Raw genomic sequence first — 27,694 nt, forward strand, 5'->3', positions numbered from 1 at the left:
GGGAAGGACGAGGGGAAGGGGAAGGTTCTTGCTTTAGAGGTACTGAGTTTGTGAATTGCGGTGAAGCCTTTTGAGCAAGGAGAGGGATGATGACGGCACCACATGGGAGATGCAATCCGGGACGGTCACATGAGCAGGTGGAAGTTTTCTTGCTCAATGTTTCGGTCTACACATTTTCACCACAATTAAAAAAAAAAGACAAGTGTTTAACAGAAACAATTTGCAGCCGAGAAAGGACTTTTTATAGACCCACATGCCAGAAGATTCCATTACGGATGTGCAGGAGTGTTTTAAAGATGTCTGAATTGCTCTGGATTAACTGCAGGACACCACCCGTCCTCCATCATAAAGCTCACTGCCAGGCGCACAGCAAAGAAGAAAGATGCTGGCAGGGAGGCGCCCCGGCCTGGGAGCCCTGGCTGTGACTCCCCACCCTTCTCCTCCGAAAGCTCCCTCCCTGCTTCCTGAAGGCTCTCCAGTTCCAGCAAGGCTCCTGGGGAAAGAGCTGAAGTCCAAAATCTCATCTGTGATCTGTTTTCCACGACAGAAGCAAAAGGTCTGATGTGGGCAGTTTACCTCCTTGGGAAACTACGACTGCAGATTAAATTTTTGAGTATTAAATCCAATTTAAATGGCGTTAAAGACTATTTAAGGAAATCTTCTGGTAACTCCTTTGTTATATGAGGACTCCTTCTGGAGAAAAACGAACCCTGGATATATGTTTGGGGTGAATCTGTGTTCTCATAAATAGAACTTTCTAAGGCTTCTTCTACTGCAAAGGGCTGGGCTGCCACGCTTCCCGGGGGCACTCCCCAGAGGCTCTGTCTTCATTCTGCCCTCTCTGCAGAATCCCCAGAGGGTCTCTCTTCACAATAAGTAGGTTCCTATATAGGAGGGAAGGGGAGTCTGTGATTGGTGTGGTCACAGAGACTGTGACACTGGCCATTGAAGACATAGCATTGAGCCCTACAGAAAATCACACCCTGGGAGGGGTTTGGTGTTCACTAGTCATGAGACCTTGAACAAGTTATTTTCTGAGGCTTGGTTTCTTCATCTGTATAATGGGGATGTGAGAGTGTCCCCCTGTAGTGCGGGGGACATTAGATGAGATAATCTAAATGAAAGAAGCCCCCCTGTACTATAGGACAAGCATTGGGCTGTTACCTGCAAGGCTGGCAATTCATACTTAGCAGCCCCGCCATGGGGGAGAGCCAAGTTGACAGTCTCAGAAACATGATACAGGGTCACGGTGAGTCCGAATGGACTCAGTGGCAATGGGTTTGGTTTGGAATCGAAATGAAGTATTGAAGCCCAGTACCCAGGTCCTAGTAACTATTTTGTTATTTCAGTTGCTAATTTTAGCACTATTGTTATCACTCACTCACTGCCATCGAATTGATTGCAACTCATTGTGACTCTATAGGACACAGTAGAACTGACCCCTGCAGGTTTCTGAGACTGTCCATCTTTTTTCTCCTATGGAGTGGCTGGTGGTTTTGAACTGCTGACTAGAGGTTAGCAGCCCAACAACAGAAACCCCCCTTTGCCAAAGGAAGAAGGTAATATAGAATATTTAAGTCATTAGATCCTTTGACAATACCATCATGATCATTTCATATTAATTGACCATATGTTGAAAGGAATGTATAATTGGTCCTCCTGTTTTCTAGACGATAAAACAGAGTTTCTACATGTCTATGTTACTTGTTCCTGAGTTTTGGCCTATTTCCTATATATCTGAACACGCCTGTGCTGTACCTCATTCTAAGTCCTTTCTCAATTGAATCACTACTGGCTAAGCCAAGTCCATTTGTCAACCCGTTCAGGTCCTATAAAACAGCTCCGTTTATTACTTAACAACGGACTTTAACTCTGGCCTTTCTGTACCACTCAGCTCTCCCCTCTCTTGCGACATGCTGAGCAGAGGGTTAGTTTCTCATTGGAATCTGGCAGTACGTGTTACACGAGGACCCTGGTGTTTCTGCCCGGTGGGAGTTACACGGACTTCCAATCGTGCATTTTATCTTTTGGCACGCATACAGAGGCGCCCAATAAATGCTCCCCCTGGTGATATTACAACAAAGGCCAGACTTTCAAAAGCGAAGTGTCCAAAAGACTATTGTCTACATTCTTGGCAGCAACTAGAGAGCCAGTTTTCCCAAGTCAGCAGGCTCTGAGCAGCCTGGCTAGGGGCCAATTCCCAGGGTTGGTGCATTCCTGGGGCCTGGCAAGAGGCCACTAGTACCCTGTTTCCTCTTTCCTTCTCTTTATGTAGTAGAATTTCCCACTTCCAACCCTATGAGTCTTCCCGACCCCCAGTGGAGGAAAGGGAGGCGGTCTGGTGGGAAACGTTCCCTAACCCCACCCTCTAACCCATCTCCCTCTGCTCTGGGTTGGCATGACTCAGAGAACTCGGAGGCGTAAGACCAACCAAGGAAGGTGGCTGCTACCCAGCCCCACAGCCGGATGACATCAGGGGCTGAGGATGTGGAGCAGGAAGACCTGGCGGGGCTTTGTGTGCAGGGCATCATTGGATGTGTGCTAGGAAGACTATGGCGCTTCTGGAGGCCTTTGAAATAATCCTGCCTATTACAAATAGACCTTGGCTGGGTTTCAGTGTGGGAGTAGTAGGCCATCATTTCCTGAAAAAATATAACAGTCCATTTAAGAAGGCTTGATATGTGTCTCATTAGTGGACTACTGGGCAATTTTACAAAGAAGGGAGGGACCGAAGATTTTGTTAGATGGAGTTTGTAGTTAACACCTCAGTGAACATTCCTAGTGGATAAGCTGGTAACATTAGAGAGATGTCATTTTGATATCAAAAGTCATACCTATCATGTCTAAAACTAAATATATATGTGTGTGTGTGCATGTTATGTATGCATATATGCTATATATCTATGAACATGTACTTCCATACTTGATTATCAAATTAAACATATATGTACGTGTGATATGTGTAGTGGTCACAAGTTGGGCTGCGTTTTATATGGTCGGCTGTTTGAAACAACCAGCAACTCTGTGGAGGAAGATTGGGCTTTCTACTCCTGTAAACAGTCTTGTAAATCCACACGGGGTAGCTATGAGGTAGCACTGACTTCATGCCATGAGTTATGTTGTATATGTATGTACAATATACACACCTATATGTAAGTATACATGCAACTATACATACATGTTTTATATACTTTCTAAACATGAATAGAATTCCTCTAATGTTATCAGTTTACCCAGAGAATATTTACTTAGGAGTTAACTAGAAAGTGTACCTCACAGGACCATGGAGGCCTGTCTTATATGTAGGCACTGTAAGAAAATAGGCCCCTACGAAGGAGCCATGCACCTAATTTTGCATGTAGCATTATAGCTTATAGATTGATAGATAGATTGGTGTATGGTCATGGCTCATCTGTCAGTTTGCTGTTCTACGGTGCCTTGCATGTTTCTGTAATGCTAAGAGCTATAGCTCTACTATTTTACATATAAGCACAGTCACTATAGTAGTTACATAATCTGTTGTCAATTTGAGACTGAAGAGTGGAGGGGTGGAGTTTAGCCTGTCAATCTGGTCGCAGCTTGACGACGTCATTTGGAGGCACGAAGGAAATAAATAGCTCTCTGGAGGCAGGACACACACATACTCCCTGCAAGACATTCCTGCGGACAAGACAAACGGAGCTGTGCTAGAGCTCCGGAGCTGAAGGATCCACGTGGAGACCCCTGCCAGCACTGAGATGCTTCCACCACCACTGCATCCACAAGAGTTTCCACCCACTGGCCTGTGATCATCCTGCATTCGCCTTCATTGCATGTGTTGCGTGAGTCTGAGGAGGAATTTATAGATTGGTACCAGGCATATGGGCTAATGTCAGACTTATGGATTTGCTCTGGACTGGGCTGGGCTGGGATGTTTTCTCTTGTATAGAAAGCTCTTTCTTAAACACAGATGAGTATCCCCATGGATTTGTTTCTCTAGTCAACCCAGACTAACACAGTCATCCGTGGTGGAAGGTTTTCACATAGGGTCCAGAAGCAGACACATTAGAGGAATAATAAGGTGGTAGTAGGTCATGAGTTGGAAGAACAGCCCACCAGGCTGGGTATGACAGGAGAAATGCTGTCTCCTCAAAGCAGAGACCACCCTCATGTCATGTGCAGAAAAAAACTTGTAGGATCTGCTTAGCTGATGGAGCAAATGCAAATTGAGGAGAAATAGCTGCAAACATCCGTGAATAATTGAACCTAGAATTATAATGTATGAATCTAGAAAAATTAGAAGCTGTCCAAAATTAAACGGAACACCCATCTCTATCTGAGGCCTAAGTGAACTGAAATGGACTGGTGTGGGTCATTTTGAATCAGGCAATCCTATGGTCCACTACAGGAGCACTGGTGGTATAGTGGTTACATATTGAGTTAGTGATAGGTCAGCAGCTTGAAACCCTCAGCTACTCCTCGGGAAGAAAACAGGTTTTCTCTTCCTGCAAATAGTTACTGTTTTGGAAACTCACAGGGGCAATTCTACCCTGTCCTATAAGGTGGGTATGAGTGGCCACGAACTGAATAACAGCGAGAGAGATTGGCTTGGTGTGTGTTTTCATGGTCTACTATGCTGAGAATGACAATTGATAAGGAAAAACAGTGCATCCGTGTTGAAAAGAACATTTCAAGATCTGTCGTGAAGTACAACTCTGTCAGTGATAGTTAATATCCATAAGAATACAAAGAAGACCAGTTAATAGAACTACATTCAAATGTATACACCAACCACTAATGCCAAAAGGAACCCAGGTGGTGTAGTGGCTACACATTGGACTGCAAACCACGGTGTGTGTGTGTGTGTGCGTGTGCAGTGCAGAACCCCCAGCAGCTCTGTGAGAGAAAGACTGGGCTTTCTTCTCTCTAAACAGTTCCAGGCTCAGAAACCCACAGGGATCACTGGGAGTCAGCACTGACTCCAGGGCACTGAATTTGGTTTTTGGTTACAAATGCCAAAGATAAGGAAATTGATCCTAGTTACCAACTTATGCAGTTTGAAATTTTTCAAGTATGCAATCAAGATACATTGATAATTACCAATAATTGGCACGAGAAAGTTGTAAACAAAGAAAAAGAATCTGCAGGTGTGAAATATGACCTTGGTAATAGAAATAAAAAGCAAAGCCAGAGGATACACAGCAGCATTTGGCAACATTGTTGGCTTATCCATTGTAATGTCTTTCTCAGCAGCCCTAGCAGCAATTACACTGGTGGACTTCACCTGACAGAATACACAGGACTCATTATTTGTGGAATGGGAGGATGGAGTAATAGACTATCATCAGTTAAAACAGGGCCAGTGACAAACTGAGAAACAGACCATCAATGGTTCATAGATACATTCAAGTTGAAGCTCTAAGTAGTTTTTAAAACTCTCCAAGAACCAAAATACAGCCCTGAGCATAGTCTGCCTCCATTTAGAGATCCTCGAAAGTACAGATTTAATGCATTGGTCTCTAATGATCAAAGACAAGTTTGGGGATGACTTCATCAAAGACATACAAGAGAAACCAAAAGGCCATTAGAAAACATGGATGTCAGAAGACACTCCGATACTTTCTGTTGGCTATAAAAAAAAACAACAACCAACCAACCAAACTCACTGCCATCAACTGGATTCCAACTCATAGTGACCCTAGAGGACAGGATAGAGTTGCCTCTGTGAGTTTCCAAGATTGTAGCTCTTTAGAGGAGTAGAAAAGCCTGCCTATCTCCTGCAGAGTAGCTGGTGATTTGAAACTTCTGACCTTGCAGCTCAACACATAACCACTATACCCCCAGGGTTCTTGGCTATAGACTAGAGAAATCAAAAAGAAGAAGTGATAAAGTAAAAGAGCTGTAAAGAAGGTGTCAGAGGGTAGCTCAAGAAGATAAAGCATTGTAATAAAATGGGGAAAAATAGCCTTCGGAAATCATGGAAGAACACATTTAGTATGAAGAAAACATTTAAGCCCATGGTTTGAAAAATAGAACGATTCTATGGGAAAATATTGAAAAATGCAGGAACCGCCAAAAGTAGATGGAAAAAAACCAAACACGGAGCAACAAAAAGAACTGGTTAGTATTCAGCCACTTCAGGAGGCAGTACATAATCAATAATCAATGATATTGAAGGCAGAAGTCCAAACTGCCCTGTAGACCAAATACAAGACTCCATAATTTACAGAATACCAATGGAAATGTCTCGTCAAACTTAAGATGGGTTGTTATAAGAGGTCCCAATAAAGTGATTTATTAAAAACGGATAAAGCCCTGAAGGTATGTATTTATCTATGCCGAAAGATTTTGAAGGCCAGCCAGGCAGAAGTGCATATTAGTGCCCATTCCAAATAAGGGTTAACCAACAGAATGAGGAGGGTATTAAATAATACTACCAATATCACACGTAAGTGAAATTTTGCTGAAGATATTTTTTAAATGGTTGCAGTAGTACATCCAGGAACCCAAGTGGAAGGCGAATTTTGAGAATGAGGAGGGCAATGAATGTATAAGGGTGCTTTACTCAATTGATGTATGTATGGATTGTGATAAGAGTTGTATGAGCCCCCAAAAATGATTTATTAAAAAAACAACAACAGGGAATGGTCAGAAATTCAAGCAGGATCCAGAAAAGAACATGGCAACAGGGATTTCATTGCTAATATCAAATGGATCTTGGTTAAAAGCAGAATCAGGAAGGTATTTACCTATTTTTGTTGCCTATGCAAAGGCATTGAACTGTGTGACTCAGAACAATTTATGGATAACATTGTGAAAAATGGAAATTCCAGAACACTTAATTTGCTGACGTGGAACCTAAACACAGACGGAAGCAGTTGTTCAAACAGAAGAGAGAATCTTGCAGAACTTAAAATCAAGGAAGAGTTGTAGCAAGATTGTTTCCCTTTACCATATTTAATGGATGGGTCTGTATGCTGAACAAACGATCCAAGACGCTGGACTATAAGGAGTGACTGCAGCATTCAGATCGGAAGAAGGCTCGTTAACAACGATCGAGATGCAGATGACACAGCTCTACTAGTTTGAAGGGTAGAGGATTGAACACACTTACAGGTGAGGATCCAAACTAGAGCTTTCCATGTAGATTCCACCTCAACACGAAGAAAACAAACGTCTTCACAGCTTAACCAAGAAGCGACATCATGATCGATGGAGAAAGGGATGAAGTCAAGAACTCCATTGTACTTGGGTCCACCATCGACACCATGGAAGCAGCAGTTAGGGAATCAAAGGAGTAGCCCATTGGGCATATCTGCGGCACAGGACCTCTTTAGAGAGAAAAAAAGGTCAAAACGACACTTTCAAGACTAAGGTGTGCCTGACCGAAGCCATGCTTTTTTCAATCACATATATATGTGAAAGCTGGAAAATGAATAAGGAAGATTAGGGAAAAAATGATGCCTTTGAATCATGGGATTGGAGAGGAATATTAAACATACCATGCATTGCCAGAAGAATGAACAAATCTGATTTGGGAATACAAAAAGGATGTTCCCTAGAAGCGAGGGAAGACTTCATCACATATATTTGGGGCATGTTTTCGGGAGGGACCAATCCCTGGAAAAGTACATCCTACTTAGTAAAGTAGAAGTACAAAAAGTGGAAGACCCAGGGACCGCAGGGAGGGAAGGGGAAAAATGAGGAGCCAATGCCAGGGGCTTAAGTGGAGAGCAAACGTTTTGAGAATGATAAGGGCACTGAATCTACAAATGTGCTTTACACAATTGATGTATGGATGGATTGTGATAAGAGTTGTATGAGCCCCCAATAAAATGATTTAAAAAAACCAAAAAAACCTGGCAGACCCTCCAATGAGATGGATTAAGCAGCCACTGCATCAGTGAGCTCAGACATCTGAGTGATACATTCCATGGGCTTCTCCAAATCCACTCTCTCCCCTTCTCCACCTTGCTCTGTGCCCCACAGTGCTCCATGGATCCCCTTTCCCGCTGGCTTCTAAGTGGGTTCACCTAATGGGAGATGAGGAGCCCTGGTGGTGTCAAGCTTACTGGTCGGGCTGTGATCCACAAGGTCAGCAGTTCCAAGACCACCAGCAACTCTGCAGGAGACCAACAGGGCTTTCCACTCCAGTCAACAGTTACAGTATGCCAGAGGCAGGACCACTCTATCCCCTAGGTTCGCTGTGATTCCCTATTGACTTGAAGGCAGTGGCTTTAATGAGAAGCACCCACAGGCAGCTGGAGAGGACGATGAGAATAAGCTGGGAGTATCTGTACCTGATGCCAACTGTTCTGGGGCAGCCGCACCCTGACGTTGCAAGCGACACTCTCTGCAGGGTAGCCTTCTCCTTAGGGATTTGGTGATTATGTGCTTCCCTTCTGTGATTAGGCTGAGCAATCATAATGAATCCCCATCGCTCGTAGCTTCAAGGCGCTGTGCCACCCTTTTTAAAGACTCTATTGAATGCTTCTCCATTACCTACCAGAGTCGGTCATGCTTGCCTCCAAGATCTCCACTAGTGCCGTAACAAGAACAAAAGGATATTCTCATCGGCAAAATTATGAAAGAGTGTTTACGCCTCAAGACATGGTAGTTAACATTGGGTTGTGATGCACCAGGTCAGCAGTTCAGAACCACCAGCTGGTGTGTGATAGAAAGATGGGGGGTTCTACTCCTGTGAAGAGTTAACATCTCAGAAACTCATCGGGGCTGCTATGAGTTGGCATGGGCCCATGGCAGTGAGTTTTGTTTGTTTGTTTGTTTGTTTGTTTTAGAAGACAAGGCCCTCATCATTTTCAATTTGTGGTAGCATGGTGGCCCGTGTGCTGGTATCATCCTGTAAGCTCTGCCACTGCTGTTTCAAGTATCCGCACAGGCAGCCAGAGCAGGCAGGTTGCAGGGCAGCTTCTAGACTAAGAGCCTGGGAAGACGTAATGATCTGCAAAGCAGGCAGTGAAAGCATTGATGGACACAGCAGGATATTATCTGATCGAGCGCTTGGACATGAGCCTTGCAGGCCCTCAAGACATGCAGTGCTCACAACAACAGGCTCACATGTGTCAAGCGCGTCTTGCTCTATTGTGCATAAGGCTGCCAAGAGTTGGAGCTAACTCAGAAGCATCAAACAAGAGGGCAGGAAATATTAACCACTTGAGGCATGGCTCTCCCTACCCTCACTTCCTCTTTGTAAGACTTCCTTAAACTGGGATTAAGTCAGACATTCAATTTTAGGGACCTGCCAGCAGAGCTGGAGACTTGGCCCGGTGATCTCCAGATAGCTATGATAGTGGTTCCACTTAGTATTCCACTTGGACTGCAAGCAGAGAGTGATGGCAGAGTCTTACTTCAGTCACACCGAGTGGGTCCACTCAAGGAGCTCACTGTCCACAGTAGGCCTCCCATGCTAGCCTAACGCCATCACTACGTTACCTCCAAGGAGGGCAGACTGTTCGTAGCAGAGCCTCCGCTCAAAAGGCCAACAGCCGTTGAGTGTCTCTAGCTGCCATCTTTGTCAACTGGGACTTGGAACTTACCAGACCCAATTGTTCGCTTTCCCTCCTCGTGCCAATGTGCAGGAGAGCTGGCTATGAACTCATTATCCAGACGCCCTCGGGTTACGAACACTTGACTTGCAGACAACGTTGAGTTACCTTTATTGTGACATCAGCTTGCCCTCCCTCTGACACAGTTGAAGCAAATCCTGACTGGCCACAAATTCTGCACCACAATGACCTTCAATTGCTGCGCAGCATTTTTTAAATGCCTGAAAGGGCGAGGGGTCTTTTCCTGCACTGCAGTAAGACGAATCGAGAGCTGGAGACACCTGTTCTGACTTACTTACAAGTTCGGTGGGAGAACACTTAGGAACAGGCCTCATTTGTAGCCCTTACTCATCTTCCGAGAACAGTCAAGCTGAGGGCAACCGCTTAAAACCAAGACCCAAGGAGGTGCGGAAAGACCTCAGAGGGAAGTAAACCTCAGAGGCACCTTCAGAAATGGACAGTGATGATCCATTAAGCCTGGTTAAGGAGCTGCGATTTATAAGGAGGAAACATCTGGAACTGTTCGGCATGTAAAGAAACCAGAAGAAACTATCTTTCGGGCTGTGGAGAGCAGCTCAGATGTGGAAGTCCTCGGTAGAAAAACCCTGCACAGTTAGCCCGTGAAAAGGAGAGAAGCATTTTGAAATCGTGGCTTGTGCATTTGCTCTTGAAAGAGTCATTAAAACTGAGGTGAGGACGAGGCTATCCGATGAGCAGAAAACTGACCAGAAGATCATGCATACTGGGTCAGTGAAGCGACACAAACCGATGAGAAATGCTGCTACTTCAGGGCCATGACCTCCGCAGATGGTTAATAAATGTAAATCGATAATAATGAACCAGAGTGCAAGGTGGTAAACTAGAGCCAGGCTGCTGACAAACAGCTATCATCTATGTCCAGCTGGCACAACGTACACTGAGAAGAAAGGAAATCAAAGTGATTCAGCTGGGGGGTATGTGTTACCGTGCAGCACCTTAACAGAACAACGAGGAAGCGGTGGCTGGAGGGACAGGAGGAAGGTGAGTTCAGTAATCCAGAATGACAACAGCGCTTTCCCACAGGCTAAGTAAAACTTTACGTATCAGCCGCACTTCTTAGAGGCATACCGTATTTTTTTTCAGACGTGGTGGCAAGTTTAAATCACTTTCTGTGCCAAGGAGCTCTTAGATAACATCTGTGACAATTTGGCAGCCAGTAGAACGGACCCCGAGAAACCTTGCTGTGGAGGAGGCAGACCTGTACGAAGGTGGGAGGATAGCGGTAAAGACCTGACCTGGGTAAGTACCGTGACTCTCCGGAAAGAGTACTGGAACTGGAATAAGAATTCTGGAAGGTGTGGCTACCTGGCCGTGGGCCTTATGAAAACTCTCCCTTCTGAGAGAAACCTTCACTGTTCAACATGCCCAGAAGAACCAACTCCCTCTTTTAAAATCATGCCCCTCTTTCCTGCCCCCATGATCAGGAAATAAAGATGAAGGTAAATAGCACCTAGCATGCCTGGCACTATATACCCTGCTCATGATAGAAAGACAAAAGAGATCATTAGATAGATAGGTAGTGAAGGAAGCAGTCAGTAGGTAGGTAGGTAGGTAGGTAGGTAGGTAGGTAGGTAGGTAGGTAGGTAGATGCAGCTACCTAGTAGCTAGAGAAGTAGCTACAGCGGTGGACAGAGATGGATGGATAACTACTGCTGAGTCAACCCCAGCCTATAAGGACCTTAAACACAATGCTTCCAGCTTTGCTCATCCTCGGGATTGATGGCATGGTCAAATCCACTCTTGAGACAACTGGGCCAATTCATCTCATGGAATGTCTCCCTCACGCTACCACTCTACCATGTTTGCACGTGCGCAGACATGACTGTAATGGATCCCTCCAGACGATATGTCCAAAGCACCTGTCTGGCCGGTCGTCCTAGGGTGTGTTGCTGTGATGCTGTACCCCAAGCACACCCACACTTTAGGATAAGCCCGCTATGTTCCAAACACCACATACATTCCGTGTTACTCCAGAAAAGAGGATGACCATACTAGCTCATGAAGTGGAGAAGGGCGGCATCACCATGTAACTGTTCAATGGCCAGGAATCAGATGCTAGCTCACTTGACCCACCACACTCCATTTCCATCAAGTCAATTCCAAGTCCTGGTAACCCTAGAGCCCTACAGGACTATAACAGCTGCATGGGGTTACTAAGACTTGGCAGATGACCCATTTTCTTCTCCTATGTAGTGCTTAGCCGCTTACACCACTAAGGCTCTTTTTTATTTTTCAATTAAAAATCATCTTTTTGGGGGTTCTTATAGATCTTATAATAATTTCTGCTTTCTTTTCAATTGAAGTTCTTTTTTTCTGTTTCTCCATGTTATTATTTTTTGTTTTGGATACTATTTTTTGTATATGAAGTTCAGGATAGGTAAATCTCTAGAGGTGGTAACTGGATTCATGGTTTCTTGGAGATATGGCCAGAAAAATGGAGGGGTATTGGGGAGCTAATAAGAATGAATACAATTGAGAAGAAATGTTCTAAAATTGATAGTGGTGAGATATCAAAACTCTTTTCAATAAGATAAAATTATCCAATTGTGTGACATGTAAATATTATGCCCATAACATATTAGAATTTAAAAATAGATTTTGAGTTAGTTTTATGTGAGGTATGAATCCTGTTTCTTTTTTTTTTTATTCTGCAAATGGATGTGTGCTTTGCATTTCTAAGTCACCACCCATGCTTCAAACCTCGGAGACATTCAATTCTTGGGCTGGCTGGATGAGGCACTGGAAGAAGAATAGAGGCACTATCAGAGACGACTCAGCTGTTGGTAGGGGTTGAGAACCAGTTTCCTTTGGTAATGAACTACTACTAACAACTCGGATGCAGGGATAATCATTGGCTAAAAAACAGGATGTATAAATCTCAGTTGTCATGGCAACTAGTATGATCTAATGATTCCCATTGTTGAAGATACCAGGAGGAGAATGACAGCTAGATCTCAGAGTTCCCTCTTTTCTCCAACCGCTCCCCCCAATGCAGAACATGCAAAGCACACATCTCTACTCTTTTATATGGATTTCTATAGAACAGCATCATTTCATCATTTCTCAATAATAGCATTTGCACAGAGGTTTCAAAAATGCTTCCCATTCCCTTTTTTACTATAGCTATCTCTGAGGCACTGCCTGTTTACCGAACTGCGTCAGACATGGACAGCTGCTCAGACAGGTGATGGAGCCAAGTGCTGCCTGAGTTCCTGCGGTGTGACCCTGACAACGTAAGCACCACAAGCCCAGATGCTTGGCAAGGACTTGCTTTGAGCCCCAAACCTTTGAGAATCCGATTAGACCTATGGATTCACTCCCCAGGGGGAAAATATACTCACAGCCACATACACATGAAATCTGATGCCAAATATTTCATAAAAATCAAAACTCCTGGAGTGTCTCTATAAATTTTCTCTCAAGTGCCTTGGGACTCCAAAGACTCTATTGTCACATGAAGACTCTCTGAGAGATGTACTTTGATGAGTAATTTCTAGGGTCTTAAGAGCCTACCAGTAACCATCTAAGGTGCAACTACTGGTCTCTCTGGTCCACAGTCAAAACAGTGAAGCCAATCAAAGGTACATGGAAACAATCCATCCACTTGACTAACGGACCAGGCTACTGTCAGCTTCTGTGACCCTGAGACCGTAAGTCCATGGTGCCTGGCGACCACTCTGAGGGGGATCACATTAGAAGGTCCTGGGTAAGGTGGGAGCAAATGTGGAACCAAGCTCAAAAGCATAGAGAAGTTCAGGTTTAGCAAGAGATGTAGGACAAGCCTGAGACGATGGTCCATAGTCACCCTGGAGGCCAAGAGCTGACCTCACCTTTGTGGTTCCATTTTTGGCCAAGTAATAGGCAAGCCCACACATTAACACTTGCGAAGCATGTCTTGCTTGACAGAATCCTTTGGGATCTAAACAGCTGCATTTGCCCCAGAACTAAGTTCAGAAGTACGAAGGGATAGAAAAGAAAGGGGAGTGAAAACAGAAAACACCAGGAGTGAGATTAGTGGCGGGGCAATGTGGGGACTGCCATCAATGGCATGGAACAAAATGCCTATGAATCATGGAATATAAAACTGATTTTCTCCATAAACCTTCACCCAATTCACAATAAAGATTTTAAAACTACTGAAATGATTTAAAAGCAACTATCAGATTCATCTGCCTTAGGAGCATCTTTGGACAAAACTATGATGCGGTATGATCTGCTCTCTACAAGCTTATTCTCTCGTTTTTAGTCCCGTCTCACGTTGTTCCTCTTACACCTTTCCCAGTGTCCCCTGTTTGGAGGAAGTGAGTGACTTACTGATACGCTCATTCATTTCATTAAGCTAAATGTTCTCCTGGGTTCACCATTAGGGAGACAAATGTGAATATGACCTGGCCCATGGTCCTCAAGGCCTTTGCAGTTCAGTTCGGCCAAGCGTGATTCAACCTCCAGGGATTATTTATTTCTATCTAGAGACAATGTCGGCTGTCATACTGGGACAGGCTTCTACTGGCATCTAGTGGGCAGCATCCAGGAATTCAAGAAAGAGCCACCACTCTCCAGCAAAGAACGACCAGTCCCAAATGTCAATGGTAGCAGCACGGAGAAACCTGGCTGTCGACAGATGGGAAACAATGCGGTCAGTGATCAAGATCGGAAGTGGGTATGATGATAACTCCCGAGAGGGAATTTTAATGAGAACGTTAGAAGATGTGGTTATTAGGTCCATTTGCCTTGTTTTCAACGAAGAAAGGAAGGAAAGATGGAAAGAGTCATTCGGGATATGTAAGAGCAACAAAGACTTTCCTCACGAAACAGCAGAAGCAGCAGTAATAGTTGAAAGTTATGGACAAGCGAGTGGCATTTCTTTGACAATATCCTCATTAGACATAATGTTGGTCCTCTTTTGACCTTCATCAGTAAGGCCCAGTTAAAGTCATAATCAGCCAAATGAACCATTGCTGACATTCCAGACCCTGTTGCACATTGAATACATTAGGCCAAATTGACTAGAAAAACAAATTCAGAGACACTTACATGTGTGTAAGAGAGACGTTTATATCTAAGAGCAATTGTATAGTGAGAAAACATCGCATCCCAGTCCAGATCAAGTCCATTAGTCCAATATTAGCCCATATGTCTGAGACTAGTCTAATTCCCCTCAGACTCATGTAGTACATGTAATGACGCCTAATGCAGTAAGATCACAGGCCAGTGGGTGGAAAGTCTTGTTGGTCCTGCGGCAGTGGAAGCATCTCCACACGACTCCTCCAGCTCCTGAGTGTGTATCCTCAGCAGGAAGGTAAAGCAGAGAGAGAGAGAGAAAGAGAGAGAGAGAGAGAGAGAGAGAGAGAGAGAGAGAGAGAGAGAGAGAGAGAGAGAGAGAGAGGAAGTTTTCAGAATCCTCATGAGACGGGGACATCTTCAGGCTGTGCCCTGATTGACAGGTTAAACTCTACCCCTTCACTCTTATTGATTAAGTTGACATGAAATTATGTGATTGCCACACTGAGATAGCTGTAGTGTGGATCGGCATTGTCAATGATCAGTTTCTCTCCACTCGATTCCTGTCATAGTCAGTAATCTGCCCTGTACACACACCACAATCTGCCATCCATCATGTGAGCAAAAAGGTAGAAATACACACACAGAGACACACACATGGGGTGCTGGTGGCATAGTGGGCTACTAACTATAAGGTCAGCAGTTTGAAACCACCAGCTCATCCTTGGGAGGAAGACAGAGTTTGCTATTCCTGTTAACAGTTACTGTCTCAGAAACTCACAAGAGCGGTTCTATTCTGCCCTATAAGGGTTGCTATGGGTTGGCATTGACACAATGGCAATGAGTATATGTGTTGTGTGTGTGTGTGTGTGTGTGTGTGCATGTGTAATTGACATAGTGGTTATAGCAATAGGTTCAAACATAGCAATAATTGTGAATGGTACCGGACTAGAGAGTTTGGGTCTGCTATACTTAGGGTATTTATGAGTCAGAACCGACTTCATGGCACCAATCAACAATACACATAAACACGATTACAAGTAAATAACTATAATTATTATACACTTTAATCTCTACTGAAATGAGGTTCAAGACCTTATTAACCACAAAAGCATAAGTCTCAAAACCAATTCCAGCACGCACATTTCTTATTCATTATAACCCTGCTCCCTAGCCTCCCCCTACTTCTCCCGTTTGATAATTATTTGCAGACACCAGACCCAGTCGCTACCATCAATAGAGATGCCGCAGATGTGATCATGCTCACATAGACCTCTTGTTTCACGTGGGTTGCTTTCAGGCTGGGCATTCTAATCACTGTGGCACGACGGGTCTGCTGCCTCCAAGCTGCTAGGTGTGCAGAGGTGGTGTAGTCTGCAGGTAGCCAGACCTGAGTTGAAACCTCAAATCTCTCACTTATTAGGTTCTCTGGTCTTGGAAAAGTTCATAAACCTGTTAAGCTTGGGCATTCTTATTTGTAAAACAGGGATATTACAGTTTCTAAGTTAAAGGGTTGTGCTGCCCTAATCATCATATAACTGCTCCCATATAAAGCACTGAGTAGAACGATTGGCACGTATTAATCCTCAGTAAACTTCAGTTTTTATTAATAAGGACAGAATGCTCTGCCGGCCTAAATGCACACACCATTTGCTGTTGAAGTAGTGTTGATGCTTGACTCAGCCAGCGGTGTGCCCACTGCCTGGATATATCCGACTTGCCATCGTGCCTCTGTCTATGCCTCCCGGTGCCCTGCACTCAGGCTCTGTCTTAGCACCAGTCTTGCTACACATCTGTAGGCCTGTCTTATTGGTCTGCGAGCTCTCCTTGATCTTCAAGAGCCCTTAAGAGGCCCCGGTTGTTGCCAGCTTCCCGAGGGTTGGTCATAAACTCATGGCAACTTGTGGGCATTGAAATGAAATGCTGGTTGGTCCTGCTCCATCCCCATGATCAATTGATTATTGGAATGCTGAGATCTACAGGAGTTTTACTGTGTGATTTCGAGAAATTAATCACAAGGTTTTTCTTTCAAATCTGTCATAGTCTGGAATCTCCATGCTGCAGCCTCACATACTCCCCCAGTGACAGATTGGTGTTTGTACATGAAATATGCTGGCCAGAAGTCAAGCCTGAGCCTCCTCCATGGAAGGGACGCATTCAACCATTAGACCGCAATGCTCTCTGAAGACATTTAGCTACCAGATCTTCTGGAATTTACCCACTGTGTCAAGGCTCCCCTGACTTCTCTCAGCCTATCTGTTCCAAAATCCAGCCTTGGTACCCAGGGATCTGCATTCCTGGTGGGAATGTAAGCGGAACATTTTGGTAATGTTCCTTGGACCTTCCACGATGGACTCAACTAGGTTCGTGGGTAGATTCACTGTGCAAACATTCACCCAAGCCTCAAGCACTTCATTAACCCTAAGGCGATATCATCAAAGCTGTGAGGTACAGCTTTGGAAAGGGTGCCAAGGCTCCTCCCCCAAATGCTCTCAGCCGGATCCTCAGCTGTCTTCCCCTCTTCCAGTACCTGTCTCAGTTCATCTTCTCTTTTCTTTGCAGTACATGTAGTTGACAGACAACACAATACTCCAGGTGTGGAGAAAGGAACACTTAGTGAAATAAAAGCTTTCTCCTCTTCTTATACTCTCTTTAGATGTTCACCTGAAATATCTGAAAGCAATCTTGATTCCCAGTGGGTGGAGGCATTGAGATATTTTTGCATCATGATGGAGTCCCTGAGCGATGCAAATGGCTAACATGAGTGGGTGCTGACTGAAAGGCTAATGGTTTAATTCAGAAAGGTCTGGTGGTTTAATTCCCCGCGCCCCCCCCCCAAAAAAAAAACAAACCAACAAAAAACCATTAGCCACTGAAATCGCCATGAAGCATAATTCTACTGTGACATGCTTGAGGTCTCCAGGAAACGGAGTCTAACGTTTTTTGTTTTTTCATAATTAGAAATGGTCGAGTAGTGAAGTACACCTAGGTCCACTAAGCCCAAGGTCGATAGACCAGCTAGAAGGGCCCATCATACAGAGAGGACCATTCAGCTGGCCACACTACGAGATGCCACATCCTGCACCAACACATGGCCCTACACGGGACAGCACCTGAGACACAGTGGGGGATGTGGGACTGAGCTGACACCGCCACACTGAGGCAAACACTGGGGGCGTACAATGGAGCAGCGGAGGAAGCAGAGCAAAGGGATCCCGAGGGAGTATAAAGGATGGACTTCCGGGCCAGGATGTGGCACCTCACAAGCTACACCTAGAAAACACTCCTAAAGGCCAACGAACTGACCTTGAACTACTAGCAATTTTTCTTTTAATATTTGCTATCTTTTTGTTTTGTCTTTTTTTGTTTTGTTTTTCACCTTGTAAATTTTGTATGTTAGTGGCTTTTCTACTTATCAGCGTGTCGATGTTGCTTCTGTCAAAGCCATGTTCTTATGTGCCACTTGGATGCAGTCAAAGTCATATGCATTTGTATGCACATATTACTATGTCAGCAGGTCCACCTAGACAAGATAGGCTGGTCAAATAATGAGAGAAGAAAACAACAGGACCAACGGTCCTGGAGGGACATGAGAGCATGGGAGGTAGGGGAAGGGAGGAGGTGTCGCCCAACACAGGGACAAGGGAACAGCGAGTGGTTCAAAACCAGAGGAGGGAGGGGAGGGGAGGACTGGTAGGGAGTGACCAAGAGCAAGGTAACTGAGAGGAATTACTGAAACCAGAATGAAGGCTAAGCATGGAAATGGGACGGGAGGAAAGCGAAAGGAAATAGAGGAAAGGAGTAGGAGGCAAAGTGCATACAGAGAAGCCTAAATACAGACATGTACATATGTAAACATATTTATGATTATGGGGGCAATAGACTTATATACATATGTTTATAGGTTCAGTAGTAGGGTAGCAGATGAACATTGGGCCTCCTCATGCATAATCCCCCAATACAATAGCACCTCGCCCTGCTAAACAGTCATTGCAGGATACCCACCTTCCTGACATGATCACTGAAGACAGACGTGTGTGTAAGCAAACATGGTGAAGAAAGCTGATGGTGCCCAGCTATCAAAAAGATATAGCGTCTGGGGTCTTAAAGGCTTGAAGGCAAATAAGCGGCCATCTAGCTCAGAAGCAACAAAGCCCACAGAGAAGAAGCACATGGCCTAAGCGAATACAAGGTGTTGAATGGACCATGTAGCAGACACCAAGGAACAAAAACAATCATTGTGTGATCACCTTCCTCACATAACGCTGAAGAAGAAAGTGTGCATAAGCAAGTGTGGTGAAGAAGGCTGATGGTGCCTGGCTACTGAGAGATATAGCATCTGGGGACTTAAAGGCTTGAAAGCAAACAAGCGGCCATCTAGCCCAGAAGCAACGGAGCCCACACGGAAGCAGCACACCAAGATAGGTGACCGTGAAGGACAGAGGAGACCAGGTCTCCAACAACAAAGGTGGGGTGGTGGTGAGAATCACATCACCGTGAAAGAGGGGGAGTGCGTGATGGGGACCCAGTGCCCATCTGTAGACAGCTGGACACCCCTTCCAGAGGGGTAGTGTGGAGGAGATGGGCCACTCAGGGTTCAGTGTAGCAACAATGAAACTAAAAACCTTCCTCTAGTTCCGGAATGCTTCCTCCCCTCCCAATCATCATGACCCCAATTCTACCTTGCCTTGCGGACCTGGTTATACCAGAGGATATACAGCGGTGCAGTGGGAATCTGGAGGCACAGGGAATCTCAGACAGACGAACCCCTCAACACCAGCGGTGGGAGTGGCGACACCAGGAGGGAAGGGGGTGTAGAAAGGGAGAACCGATCTTGGAGATCTATGTGTAACCTCCTCTCTAGGAGATGGGCAGTGGGGAGGTGGGGGAGGGGAGACCCCGGGGAGTGTAAGATAAAATATAATAATTATTTATAAACTATCAAGGGACCAGGGGTGGGATCAGGGAGGGAGGGGGATGGGGGGAAAAAAAGGGAAACCGAGCTGATTCCAGGAACCCAAGTGGAAGGTGAATTATGAGAATGATGAGTGCAACGAATGTATAAGGGTGCTTTGCTCAATTGATGTATGTACAGACTGTGATAAGAGCCTTATGAGCCCCAATAAAAAAGATTTTTTAAAAAAGAAAGAAAAGAAAGTGATTAGGGCAAAGAATGTACAGATGTGCTTTATACAACTGATGTATGTATACGTATGGACTGTGATAAGAGTTGTATGAGCCCCTAATAAATTGTTTTTTTAAAAAAAGGGGGGGACAAGGGAACAACAACAACAAAAAGAAATGGTCGAGTAGCTGAAGTTAAGTAAGCAGGGACCTTCCAAAGCAGCCTAGTATTTTGTGTTCTCTCTAGCATTGTGGTAGTGAAGCGTGGTCTGGTTGTAGCCCCGCGCGAGTCCCTGGGGTGCAGAGGCTAACCCTCTTTACTGCTAACTGAACACTTGAAGGCTGGAGTCCACACAGACTTTCAAAGTGAAAAGTTGAACAGTTTTGCTTACAACACGACAACAAAGATCATTTTTTGTCTTTCCTTTGTAATCACTGTCTAGGCTAGCCTGAGCAGTGCTACCATATCCTTGCTGTCCAATTTCGTACTTCTTGAATTAATAATCACCCCCCACTCCTTTGTAAATTCCATACTCTGAGAGTAAACACGAGGCACAACTGTGGAAAATCCCAGCCCCGGAATCTGAGTTTTAGATTCTGGCTTTTTAGATTCGCCAGTTCACTTAGGTGTGCAAACATCCTTTAGACTGTGGACTTCTGCCTGTCCTTGTAAATGACAGTTTATTACAGCCTAGCTAGCGATGCCCATTTATTTGTGTATCATCTATAGGTTCTTTATTCTAATACACAGAATTAAGTAATTGTAAGAGACGGATCTTCAAATGCATATATATACACAGACTATATATACACTATTAATATATATACAATATATATACATACACACACACACACACACACTATATGGCTTTTCCCAAATCCCAGCTTTAAAATTACTTGTAGTTATTAAATGGGAGAAAGTAGCTGAAGTTGCATCAACAGATTTAAATGAAATATAAGAATTTTTCCTTAGAAAAAATAATCTGAGAAATTATTAGTAACTGGAAGGGGTAGGGCACTTTTGGGTTATCTCTCTACTATCCAAGTCTGCAAAATTCTCCCAACTGATTTAAAGCACACAAGTTTAACCATAGCTTTTCCATGGTGCCCCCTCATTTCCCCCGACAATAATCTCAATTCCTATTCTGGTCAGGGCCACATAGCTTATCTCTTCCTTGGTATGTTATTGTTTCCTGCTTATTAGGTCAGCTTCCTTAAATTGCAAACACTCCGGGGTGGTGTGATTCGTTGTATCAGTAACTCTTTGTATCAGTCAGGGTCACACTGCAGGAGAGAGATGAACACACTGAAACAATTTAACTGAGGAGCATTGGATGGAGGGATTATGTACTGAGTCTGGGCCCAGCTAGGGCAAACCAAGAAAGGATGGGCTGGCAGCATCCGGAACCCATTATAACCAAGAGCCCTGCTGGGCCCAGGCAGAGAGAAGGAGCTGTGTGCATACCTGTAGCTTCATATTGTTCCCTAGAACTATATGGTTCTTATATAGTTCTTCACATTCTAGTCCAGAACTATCGAGAGTTTAGGAGACCGCTACCCAACGAAAGCTATCACTTTGGGCAGAGGATCTCCATGGTTAAAGTCTAACACCAGTCAGGGAGGGAGCAGGAAAATAAACACTTCAGACTTTGTGTTCTGCTCTGTGAGCTCCTGCTTGCTCCTCTCACTGGCCAAAGCAAACCAGATACCAGAAGACAGAGGAGGCTTATAACAAGGTGGAGACAGTCCAGCGTTCAGAGGCAAACAGTTGGGTAGGAAGGGTGACCAAAGGATCCGGAAGTGAAAATGACAGCAGTTCAGCACATCCCTATAGCTACTGAAATGCTTTCGGTCTAAAGTAGGTTTTCAGTGATGCTATGGATGGACTTAGCTAAGGCACCCTGGTCGAGCATCTAATGACTATGATGATTTGGGTACAGACCACCAATAGGCTGTAGAATGAAGTAAATGTCCAGCATAGGACCTGTCCTGCCCACACCAGTCTTGGCTAATGGCACTGTGTCAAAGGTGAGGGCCTAGTTTCACCAAGGTTTCGTCTTCTTTTCATGGGGTGCAAAGGGAAAAGAATGAGGCTACCACACAGCCCCCCCCCCCAAAAAAAATTAGTCATAAGAGAAAAAGTTACTCCCATCTGTACTAAAAAGCAAAAGCTTTCATTTCCAAATTAAAATACAGTGTCTGGTATTGAAATATGAACTGGTAAACCAGAGCGTTTACTCTGCAGCCTTTCCACCAGCTGACTGCTGTCACAGCTGAAAGCATGCATCCAGTAGACAGGCAGATGGGGAGGAATTCTGGCCGGTAAAAGCACAGTGTGACGTGCCGCCTTTTTCGGATCAGAAAGCAACCTGGGGATGGCCGGATGGCTTTGAGTCAGGCAAGGCCTTGATTTCTGGGGTGCTTTTCATACCGTCAGAGAGAAGCTGCTACTTGCTGGGAGCACCCAGCTCCTCCCACAGTGCCACCGATGGCGGCAGGCTTGCAGTCACCTGCCCTCCTCCCCAGCCCTGTGCCCCCACAGTGAGACCTGTTGTTCCTTTCAGCTTCACTTCATCTGTCACCTTCTTCTTCAAAAGGGTGATTTCTAAAGTAACAAATGGTCAACATCAAAGAATACTTCAAGCAGTACCTATGTGTACACACACGTACACACACACATGCACACGCACACCCTAGAAGCCTTCCTCATTGCCTATTATGAAAGCAAAGCTGTGACTGAGAACCACAGACTCAAAATCCCAATTTGGACCCCTTTTTCCCCTTCAACGTTTAAACTGCAAGCTTCTTTACTCCGTGGGTTCTGTAGCCTAAAAATTGAAAGCAGTTGCAAGAGAGCTATAATTTCTACTTAACATGCCATGATTTGATAATGTGAAATCAAAAGTGTAATGAAGTTAGCAGTACCTTATTCTTGCAGTATATTACAAGAAATTTCTTCGGCAAAGCCTGAACATGGAAATTACCTCGGGGCCCCCTAGCCATCAAAAATATGGGCCATGATGATGACTGCATTGGAATTCAAGACGTAAACATTCCATCTGTTTCTCTTTCCTCCACTTAGTTTTCCTTTCTGGGATGTTATGGACTAAAAGAGGAAGCACTGCATCGACTGGCAGGAGCCCAGGAGTGGCTTTCGCACAGGATCCTAGCTGTGGTCCGACGTCGAGCAGTCCATCTGCCTGTTCCAACGTGACAGGGCTGCAGAGTTCATTTTTACGTGGACATTCTCAGATTACAAAACTAAGCAAAGCACCATAGACATGGCCTGGGGAATGAAGAATAGGAAATCAGGCACCTGGAATTTTAAAATATAGATTTCAGAACAACTCTTGCCTAGACATCCTTCCTCTGTAATTCACGCCTTGGTTCTTGCATGGTTTGGGCATGGCATCAAATGGGAATGCTATGTCTTGGGGCCACATTCTTTGTAGACCTGTTCGTTTTAATGTCATGAGCTACTTCCTTTCCGGGCAGTCACAACAGAGCTCTTCACGTTGGTTTTCAGGGGATCTCACAACCAAAATAATAATAATAATAATAACAAAACCAGCCCAGATCCATCGCAACCCTACAGGAGAGTCGGACGGCCCTGTGGTGTTTTCGCCCTTCAAGCAGCCTGGCACCTCTCTCTCCTGTGGGGCAGCTGATGGGATTGCAGTGCTGCGTTCCTGGCCAGCGGCGCGAGCCTCGAACACCGTCTGCGCCGGATTTCTGCTAGAAAACGTCATGGATACGCTCGCTGTCGTTGCCTCACGGCAATCTTGTCTGGAGGATCAACCAGAAAACTACGCCCAAGGGCAGCATGGTAGTCACGCAGTTTAAGAGGGAGGATATGCGCTGCTGAATGGCTTTCGGGACTTGTGGGATGGAGTCCTGGCGGGGCAGCGCTTCCATGTTGGGCGCTGATCCGCATGGCTGGCAGTTGGAAACCACCAGCAGCTCCATGGAAGAAACACTGGGCTTTCTGCTCCAGTCAGGAGTTTCAGTCCTGGAAAGTCACAGGTCGCTGTGAGTCAGCGTCGACTAGATGGCAGTGAGTAAACAGCAAGATAACCAATGTTTAATGCACTTAGCGGCTAACTAGAGACTGTCGGTTCACGTCCACACAGAGGTACTTTGGAAGAAAGGCCAGGTAAGCTAGTTCCCCAAAAATCCCCCATTGAAAATTGTATAAAAAAAAAAAAAAGAAAATTGTATGAAGCCTAGCTCTTTAGTGACACACACTCGGCTGCCATGCGTCAGTCTCCTCCACAGCACCCAGTCATCGGGAATGGCAATTCCACACCCCGGCATGCCTGGATGCCCAGCATAAGGGAGGATATTCTTGTCCTACGTTTTCCATGTAGATGAAATGCTTCTTGTGTATCTAGGGAGGAAGGACGACATTTCACTAAAGATCTCCGAAGCATTACAGGTACCCGGCACCACGCAGCAGGTTCCCATTGTCACAGTGTTCTCCTGAGAAATCAGGAAGAGACCTGTCGGCCCCGCAACTCACAGGGTAGATTCATATACTCATGAACACGCAGGCTTGCAGTGGGCTTTCAGTTAACCCTAGAGATATGGCCGTATTTGATTTATCTCCATATTGAAAGATGACTATTCGAAATTTAAATGTGGGCAAAGATTTTGTTTCAACTGTCTCTTCTACAATTTCCAAGCCCTCGCTTCCAGCCCAGCAATTCCGTTCCCTCCTCTGCCGTACCCTGCCCCTGTCAGCCTTCCCAGCACTCTCTGCACAGGACTCCTGAATTTATCCCTTTCCTCAACAACATTCTGCTCATGTGGCTGACATTTGGGATTGATGCTAAAACTTGTATTAATGTGTGCTGCCATGAATTATTAAGAGACAATGGCTTAGTAGGTTTGCCTTTAGGGGACATTTGCATATTCGCTAGGACCCACGGCAGAATTTAGGGCTCTGGGGACCAACCAGAATGGATGATACTCTTGAGTCAAGTGGATGTTCTTGAGCTATTCTCAACCCACCATATGGACATGTCGATCCCCTGCAGAGGCAGACAGGCTCTAGTGGCATGTTGGTACAGTATGATGAAGTATTTCTCTTCTGTTTCAACACAGAAAAGATTGCAATGAAGTACTGAAAACTTATCTTCTTATCCCAAGTTTACACACGCACACAGACATCATTTTCACCACATTACACTGGAGAATGTGAGGCAGGAAGCAAGACAAACTCACAATGAGTTGGGAGAGGAACTTGGAACAAAGATGTGTGGACACCATTGCTTACTGCAGCAAGTCTCACAAGAGCCAAAGGGTGGACACAGCTTAAATGTCCATCAACCAATGTGGTATATCCATATGATGGGATATTATTCTAGCATAAAGGGACCTATGGTCCGATACATGGTATCATATGGATAAACTTCAAAAACATTTTGCTGAGTTGCAATAAATCAGAATGGGGCACACATTACATGACCTCACGTATTTGAAGTCTCCAGAACAGGCAAATTCATAGAGATGTCCATAGTTCATTAGTGGTGACCTGGGACACAAGGAAGGAAACATGGGCACAGGAATCTTAAACAAGACAGCATTTTTGTTGTGGGTGCCGTGGTTGCATAACAAGGGGAATGTGGTCAATGTCACTTAATTGTGTACAGAAAATAGTTGGAATGTTTTTTTTAACTACATATTGAAGGGTATGTAAATTAAAAACATTATTGAAAGCCATAGAAGCCTTTATTAAACAAAAATATCAAAACGTGGAGCTATTGTTTCTCCACATATCCTCTACCTTCTGAAAGTGGGATTTCCATTTCTCTAATCCTTACGTAAAGAATTCTTCATGCTTCAATTTACGTCACAACAGCAGTTTGGACAAATTTTCAGAAACTAAAACTGTATTTCTTTAAAGTGTCCCTTGAGTTTGGGAATCTAAAAACAATTTGAAGAAGCAAGATAAACACTATAGGAGGGATAGCCTGGATTTCCCAGGGGAATTTTCCAAGCACAAACCTGGCACCCTTGAAGGATGAGGAGGTACATGGTTAGGAAGAAAAGAATTCCTTGGTGAAATCGTACTGGCCTTTCTCTCACTAATATAGTTCTCCATTTTCTTTAAATTCTTTCTCAATACACTCCCAATGATCATTGTGTGGTCTTTGAGAAAAATCTACCAAGATTAGCATTTTTGGACAAAACAATTGTCTTAACCTTGTCAGCTGACTCCTCTGTATTGACCTGGCCCAGAATGTCTTCTGGGAATCTACTGTTTTGTTGGAGATGTTTTTTGAAGGTGTGCTTAGGAGTACACCTAAGACGGGGCATGATAGAGAGAACTTGTCTGTAGCCATCCAAGAACCACAGAAGCCTGTTTAAACATGTTTTCGTTGGAATAAGCCCATGTACGTATGAACTGGAGCCCCGGAAGCAACACTTTTTGTCTTACCATCGTATTTCAACATAATAAAAATGAGAGCAGGGAAAAAATAACTTTAAAGGCGCAGCTACAATGTTGCACTTTGGAAAGTGTTCTGCACAAAGCACAGCCCACAGTGTCACCGCTGTTACAGAAGCTGCCGGTGACAGATCGAGAAGAACTTGACACAAGAGCTCCATGCATCGCTTTTCTCAGTTCCTGCCAGCGTGTCCGTTGACAGTCTGTGAGATGACGCATCAGCATCAAGGGCGTGAAGAGCTCATCTGCACATTGACAGGGCACCATCAACAGCCGGCGGGTTCAACTGAGAAATCACTTCATGTTTTATCGTCGACTTACTAAGCCCCTGACTCGGGATCGGGGAGAATGCAAGTGACTAAGAAGCCTTCTTATACAACATGTCCAAGAAGTACCCAAGCTCAATGTCTAGTTCAGGAGGTGAACAGGGATGGAAGGGGTTGCTGGGTTGGCTGGCTTGTTCTGTTCACAGGTGTGAGAAGAGAAAAGAAGTCATCCCACATCTCTCCATCCTGAGACCATGAAGGAGTCGCTACCCTTTAGAGACAAATGACTAAGTCTAATTCTTTGAACAAACCAGACTCACACCCCCGCAAAGCAAACCAGCCAGGTTTTTCAGCATGTCATTCATCAGCAATAAAACTTGTAGAAGGAGTGTTTATGGGTAAGTGAATGAAGTTACATACGCAGAATGATCTCAGAGACCTTTCTTCACGGTTCAAAGGTGTGTTGCATTCCGGTTTGGTCTGACCCACGTTTCAGATGAAGGGCGGGAGAACAATTACATATAGGTTTGGCACCTGTCACCAGGTGTACAGTAGTGCTTTTGTATAAGCCCAAGCCTACTTCAGCTGGAATGAATGTAATTATATATAACGCTGACAGATCATGACATTTGCCTATTAAGACTCTATAAAAACATTCCAGTAATTTGCTGGCTTTTGAGTTTGTACAATACAAACAAAACAAAATCCCAGAGGATCCTGCTAATGGGGTAACTGGAACAGAAGTTTCAAAATCACAGGGTTCGTGAAATAACACTGGATAATGCATTTTAAGCCCAAACATAGAGTGCTAAATGAATATTTAGTACTCACCACAAGACTGCTGTCTAGAGACAGCCTTTTTCCAAAGTCTCTTCTCTCGAGTTGTCTCTTTCCCTCCATGGGTGAAGTGATTTCTTTGCCTTTGTGATTCATAGGAGACCCCCGTCTGTTTCCAGGGCCTCTGCAGAAAGTGAACATGGGTTTTACTCTCCAAGTTAACAGCGGCTAGACCTTTGTTGTTACCTTTCTAACCAGGAACAAGTGGTGAAGCCAAAAGTACCCAGACCCAAATAATCAGGACAGAACTGGGCTCCCTCACTCAGAAAGCACCCCTGGGTTGCGAGTGTGCGAGGGGTCTTTGTGGAGGCTCCTGTGTTTTTAGAGGTTGTGCTAGTGGAGTCGGGGAATGGGTTTGCAGGTCAAAATCTGCACACTGTGGCAAAAAGCAAACAGTCCCTTTCAGATGCCCTGCTTGCTCCCCACCGGTCCTC

General features: G+C 44.7%; 1 protein-coding gene across 1 annotated transcript in view; it reads right to left on the bottom strand.

Annotated features, from left to right (window-relative positions):
- NCKAP5 (NCK associated protein 5) overlaps positions 1 to 27,323 on the bottom strand; it is a 965,306-nt gene extending 937,983 nt beyond the window's left edge. The window contains exon 1 of the mRNA XM_075529168.1: positions 27,255 to 27,323. Coding sequence (XP_075385283.1) covers positions 27,255 to 27,323 — 69 coding nt within the window. The remainder of the gene's footprint in view (positions 1 to 27,254) is intronic.
- Positions 27,324 to 27,694: the final 371 nt, after the last annotated feature.

The sequence above is a fragment of the Tenrec ecaudatus genome, chromosome 13 (assembly GCF_050624435.1).
Source record: "Tenrec ecaudatus isolate mTenEca1 chromosome 13, mTenEca1.hap1, whole genome shotgun sequence".
Taxonomy (NCBI): Eukaryota; Metazoa; Chordata; class Mammalia; order Afrosoricida; family Tenrecidae; genus Tenrec; species Tenrec ecaudatus.